This window comes from Saccopteryx leptura, chromosome 10 (assembly GCF_036850995.1).
Source record: "Saccopteryx leptura isolate mSacLep1 chromosome 10, mSacLep1_pri_phased_curated, whole genome shotgun sequence".
In the NCBI taxonomy this organism is placed as follows: Eukaryota; Metazoa; Chordata; class Mammalia; order Chiroptera; family Emballonuridae; genus Saccopteryx; species Saccopteryx leptura.
The window spans coordinates 7478646-7484952 of record NC_089512.1 but is presented as its reverse complement, the minus strand read 5'-3'; the positions used below and the strand labels follow the sequence as shown (position 1 = coordinate 7484952).

General features: G+C 51.8%; 1 protein-coding gene across 1 annotated transcript; it reads left to right on the top strand.

The window, feature by feature from the left end:
* Positions 1 to 342: 342 nt before the first annotated feature.
* On the top strand, positions 343 to 2307 carry CAMP (cathelicidin antimicrobial peptide). The gene is made up of 4 exons (XM_066351184.1): positions 343 to 575; positions 1187 to 1294; positions 1434 to 1505; positions 2111 to 2307. The coding sequence occupies exons 1-4, from the start codon at positions 378 to 380 to the stop codon at positions 2246 to 2248; spliced, it is 516 nt and encodes a 171-aa protein (XP_066207281.1). The 5' UTR covers positions 343 to 377; the 3' UTR covers positions 2249 to 2307.
* Positions 2308 to 6307: the final 4000 nt, after the last annotated feature.

Genomic DNA, 6307 nt, shown 5'->3' with positions numbered 1-6307 from the left:
CAGTACACTATGTTGATTCCTGAGGAGGCCACAGTGGGGAGAAAGATGTAGGACAGGTGCCTGGCTCCCTTCCTTTCCTGGCGACACAATTTTCTTGAGCAACCTTGGCTAAAACCACCGAGGGGCCCAAGAGAGGTCAAGGCATTGCCAGGGAGGTGGAGAAACCATTTCTTCACCTTGCACACGAGGCAGGTCTTGCCTACGGTCCAGCAAGCCCCGTGAGGCAACAGCGGAGCTGAGGCAAGCCGCAGCCCACAGCCTGGCAGGTGGCCAGGGATGGGGCGGGTTGGGAAGGTTCCTGGCCAGGCCTTTGAAACAGGCCCAGGCTGGGCATAAAAGAGGGTCCTGCAGGCTGGGAGGAGGCAGGCTTGGGGACCATGGAGATCCAGAGGGACAGCCTCTCCTGGGGGCGCTGGTCACTGTTGCTGCTACTGCTGGGCCTGGCAGTGCCTCCAGCCGCTGCCCAGGCCCTCAGCTACCAGGAGGCTGTGCTCCGTGCCGTGGACGGCTTCAATAAGAGGTCCTCAGAAGATAGTCTCTACCGCCTTCTGGAGCTAGACCAGCTGCCCCCGGGAGTGAGTGAGGGTGGGGTGCTGGGGGGCGGGGCTCTGCCCCCATCAGGCTTGGCCACACTGCCACCCCCTTTCCTCATGCTGGACCTCCTATAGGAAAGGCGCTTCTCCCCTTCAGTGGGATCCCACCTGTTATAGGAAACCTTCCCTGATGACAGCTCCTGCCTTAGAACCAGTGCGGTGCAAACAGGTGCCCTCTGCACCCGCATTCGGGCTTCAGAGATTTCTGGGCATTCCAGGGAAAAGAAAGGGGTCATTGGGTCTAGGATGTGACTCCTCTGCTCTAAGTTTCCTCTGCACTCTGTTGTGTCCCGAACACGGGAGGGCTCTGCTCAGCCTTGAGGTCCCAGTGGCACCGTCTTTCCTCCAGCAGACCCCTGATTTCCCTCGGATCCCTTAGAGCTTGTCTGAGGTCCGCTCCTGCTCTCTGTGTGCTCCGGGAGGGCAGGGGCGGCTCTGTCGCTCACCTCTGCACCCCCACGCCAAACCCAGTGCCAGGGTCCAAGTAGGGGCTATTGAAAGGCTGTTCTTTTGGTGGGGGGTGGGCAGGGGGACCGATCAGAGAGGGCAAGCAGGGGCCCAATCCTGGTCTCCCTACTTTCTCTCATGGCCAGGATGACGACCCAAACACCCCAAAGATTGTGAGCTTTGCAGTGAAAGAGACTGTGTGCTCCAAGACAACGCGGCGGCCACCTGAGCAGTGTGACTTCAAGGAGAATGGGGTGAGGCTCGGGGCCTGGTGTTGGGATGCTTCCCAAGATGCTGAACCAGAGGCCTCTGGGGAACATTTCCAGACACTGGGGTGAGGCTGGAAGGATACAGATGGAGGTTCCAGTTTGACCCCAAGCCTCTCCTTTTTAGCTGGTGAAGCAGTGTATAGGGACAGTCTTCCTGGACCGGGATAATGGCTACTTTGACATCAGCTGCGACGAGGTGAGTGGCCCCTTCCGAGTTGTAGAAGCTGATGGTGAGTAGTAGTGCATAGAACAGACACGAACCAATTAGCCACTGCCCCATTTAGGGCAGAGAAAGCCCCTCCTACCCTGAGCTCCTTCCTCAGCCGGAGCCCAAGTCTCCAGGACTGGCTCTGCAACCCCTTAGAGCAGTGCTTCTCAGAGTGTGGTCCTCCGCTGGAAACTTGTTGAAATGCAGGTTCCCAGGCCCCACTCAGACCTGCTGTCTCAGGCCCCGGGATGGGGCCTGGCAATTTGTATTAAACAAGCCTTCCAGAAAGTTCTGACTCCTGCTGAAGTTTGAGAGCCACTGACTTAGCCACTGACAGTAATGGGCTTTTAGCCCATGCGCTGTCACAGCTTTGCTGGGCTGTGTGACCTTGGGAAGCCACAAGCCATCTCGGGACCTGTTTTTTTGTCTGTTTATGGGTGCAGGGACTCATAAGAGTCCTAAGGTCATAGCCAGAGGGTGAACTGGAGCCTCAAAGCTCCCAGGGTGGCCCAGGCAGGGGGTTGTCTGGGTGGGGAGGGGTCTTGACATTGGGTCCAGCCCCCACAGGGAGTCTGTTTCCTCCTGGTGCACAGCTCCAGAATGTCATATTCGGCGATCTGGGCAGCAGGCTGGGCCAACTCATCCAGAAAGGCAAGCAGAAGATTGGGCGGATCATCCAGAGAATCAAGGATTTTTTTTCGAATATCAGGCCCAGGGAAGAAGAGTCCTAAGGGTCTGTTTTGCCCTGCCTGGCTCCCACTTCTGGACTCTGAAAAATAAATTCTTGTGAAAGCAATTTTTCCCAGGCTTCAATTTCACGTGTCTTGGCTTCTCCACTTACCACAGTGGGTTCTGGGGGGCCGTGTATGTGCACACCACACACACATGGGCGGGCAAAACGCAGGGGTGGGGGGGGATGGCTGCTTCATCCAGGAGCGCATGGTGCGAGGCAGCGCGGGCCAAGAGGTCCAGGACAGTGTCTCCGTTCTCCGGGCGGCTCCCCAAGGCCTCATCCCTCCCGCCCTCCTCACTGAATACCCTGTGGGGACTTACGGAGGTCTCCTCTTGGGCAGCACTGGTGGGGCTGCTGCTGAGCTGTGTCTGCTCCTACAGGGGCGACAGTGGAGGGAGGGGTCCGGCTTTTTGTTAAACACAGAGACACGGTTCGGTCTCATGGCTGGCTGGGTTCTAAGGTCAGCAGGGTTCTGATGCCCATAAAGTTCCAATTCCCCTTAAAAATCTTCTCTCTGCATCGACCTGGAAATGCTGAGGTTGCTGGTTCGAAACCCTGGGCTTGCCTGGTCAAGGCACATATGGGAGTTGATGCTTCCAGCTCCTCCCCCCCCCTCTCTCTGTCTCTCTCTCCTCTCTTTCCCTTTCTGTCTCTCTCCTCTCTAAAAATGAATAAAAACAAACAAACAAAAAAAGCAGTCAATGAGTACACAACTAAATGGAACTAAATGAAACAATGAGTTGATACTTCTCTGCTTCTCTCCCTGTCTTCCTTCCTCTCTCTTTCTCTCTCAAATCAATGGAAAAAAAAAAAAATCTTCTCTCTGCAAAAGCCCCTCACACCTCTGGCTTTTCCTCTGGCACTGAGACACATCACTCTTTCTTTGGCTGGGCAGCAAATTTAAGTTGTGGTTCGTGTTTAGGAATCAAATGGTACAAAAATGTTGTATCATTAAAAACAAGAATCTGCCTGACCAGGTGGTGGTGCAGTGGATAGAGCGTCAGCCTGGGATGCTGAGGACCCAGGTTCGAGACCCCGAGGTTGTCAGCTTGAGCGTGGGCTCATCCAGCTTGAGTTCGGGGTCCCTGACTTGAGTGTGGGATCATAGACATGACCCCATGGTCACTGGCTTGAACAAGGGGTCACTGGCTCAGCTGGAGCCCCCCCACCAGTTAAGATGTTAAGACACATATGAGAAACTAATCATCAGTATTGTAGCCAGTGAGGTTTATCTGAGGTGCAATTATTGCTAATAGAAAGTAATCAATGAGCAACTAAGGTGCTGCAACTACGAGTTTATGTTTCTCATCTCTTTCTTTCTCCCTTCCTGACTGTCTGTCTGTCCCTCTCTCTCATTCTCTTTCTCTCTTGCTAAAAAACAAACAAACAAAAAAAACACCAAGAATCTGTCTGACCTGGCAGTGGCACAGTGGATAGAGCATCGGACTGGGATGCAGAGGACCCAGGGTCGAGACTCTGAGGTTGCCAGCTTGAGTGCGGGCTCATCTGATTTGAGCAAAAGCTCACCAGCTTGGACCCAAGGTCGCTGGCTCGAGCAAGGGGTCCCTCGGTCTGCTGAAGGCCCACGGTCAAGGCATATATGAGAAAGCAATCAATGAACAACTAAGGTATTGCAACGAAAAACTGACGATTGATGCTTCTCATCTCTGTTCCTGTCTGTCCGTATTTCTCTCTCTGACTCTCTCTCTGTCTCTGTTAAAAAAAAAAGAAAAAAAAAAAGAATCTGACCTGTGGTGGCACAGTGGATAAAGCGTTGCCCTGGAATGCTGGGGTTGCTAGTTCAAAACCCCAGGCTTGCCCAGTCAAGGCACATATGAGAAGCGAGAAGCAACTACTATGAGTGGATGCTTCCTGTTCCTCCCCCCCTTTCTCTCTCTCTTCTCTCTAAAATCAATAAATAAAATCTTTTAAAAAAGAGTATTTTTAAAAATAAAGTAAATAAAGACAAGAATCCTACCCATCTACCACCATAGTGCTGCCCCCTTTCCCAGGGCCTTAGCTAAAAGTCACAGAGAGACATCTATTTTCTCTGGGGTTCGCATAGCAGGGAAAGAATGAGCTTAGAGATAAAGGTTTGTGTTTCCCCAGTAGGTAAGCATCTTGGACCTGTAAGTGCTGATTCAGGGTGAAGGAATTACAATATGGTTGGTAAAGGATGGAGATAAGAATCAGTTACAGCCCTGGCCGGTTGGCTCAGCGGTAGAGCGTCGGCTTGGTGTGTGGGGGACCCGGGTTCAATTCCCGGCCAGGGCACACAGGAGAAGCGCCCATTTACTTCTCCACCCCCACCCCCTCCTTCCTCTCTGTCTCTCTCTTCCCCTCCTGCAGCCAAGGCTCCATTGGAGCAAAGATGGCCCGGGTGCTGGGGATGGCTCCTTGGCCTCTGCCCCAGGTGCTAGAGTGGCTCTGGTTGCAGCAGAGCGACGCCCAGGATGGGCAGAGCATCGCCCCCTGGTGGGCAGAGCTTCGCCCCTGGTGGGCGTGCCGGGTGGATCCCGGTCGGGCGCATGCGGGAGTCTGTCTGACTGTCTCTCCCCGTTTCCAGCTTCAGAAAAATACAAAAAAAAAAACAAACAAAAAAAAACAAAAAAAAAACAAAAACAAAAACAAAAAAAAAGAATCAGTTACGGCCTCAGGTCTAGCTGCAGTAGAATGAGTTGATTCCTCACTAATAGGGCTGTGGCTGAGCCAGATTACCAGGCTCTGAGTTACATATGCTGAACTCCCTGTAGGGCACATGCACAGCCAAGCATGACCACAGGAGGGCAGCCCTGGACAAGTTTTATGCGGGCCTCACACCCTGTCAGCCACATTCGTACTGTTGCTGCCCAGGGGCGAAACCAGAGAGTTCCTCACCCCATTTCTCTTGGATCCTCCCAGGAGCTCCTCTGCTGAGGAAGTGCAGGGAGCCCTTCTGGCAATATGCAAATTTAGACCCTTAAAAATGTTCCTTCTTCTTGGTGAATACTTGACAATGGGTGACAGAAACCAGTGAGCAAATCCCCATCCTCCTAGGCCTCTGTGGGGACGCAAGAGGACCTCCAGCTAGATTGGGGCCAGCTGTCCACAGTGGTGACCAGCTCAGCACCCCATTCTTGGGTTGGCTTTCTCTTTCCTGTTTTACTCTCCTAGTCCCCACACTCCTGTGTTCTGAGATCCTAGCCCCTCTTGCCTCTCAGGAATTTTATATTAGTGACTGTAAGTTATATTTATTGTAATCCAATCCCTCTCTGACTCCACTTCCTTAGCATTTATGCGTGTTCTAATTATTATTCTGAAAAAACTCTTCTAATGCCATTTTATGTGCATCTACTGTGTCTCTCTTTTTTTTAAAAAAAATTAGTGTGGGGAGGGGAGAGAGAGAGAGAGAGAGAGAGAGAGAGAGAGAGAGAGAATGGTGGAGGAGCAGGAAGCATCAACTCCCATACATGCCTCGACCGTGCCTTGACTGGGCAAGCCCGAGGTTTCATACTGGTGACCTCAGCGTCCCAGGTCAACGCTTTATTCACCACGCCACCACAGGTCAGGTTGCATCTACTGCATCTCTTCTTTAACAAATTTGGAAGTAATCCCCATTTATCCACTTTTTCCTCTTGTCCCACACCCTTCTCAACCCTCTGCAGTCTTGTTTCTGTCCTCACCACTTCGTGAACATTATGTTGACAACACCAATGATCTTTTTTTCAAGATTTGTTGATTTTACAGAGAAAGGAGGGGAGAGCAAGAAGTATCAGCACATAGTTGCTTCATTTTAGTTGTTCATTGCTTGTTTGTCAAATATATATGATTGATTTTACAGAAAGAGGAGGGTGGGGGAGCAAGAATTACCAATTTATAATTGTTTCAGTTTAGTTGTCCATTGATTGCTTGTCATATGTGCCTTGATCGGCAAGCCCAGGGTTTTGAATCAGCCACCTTAGCATTCCAGGTCGACGTTCCATCCATTGCGCCACCACAGGCCAGGCTAGATTACTTTTCTTACTCAAACCTTCCACTAGACTCTCTTGACAGTTTTCCAGCTTCCATAGTCACCATC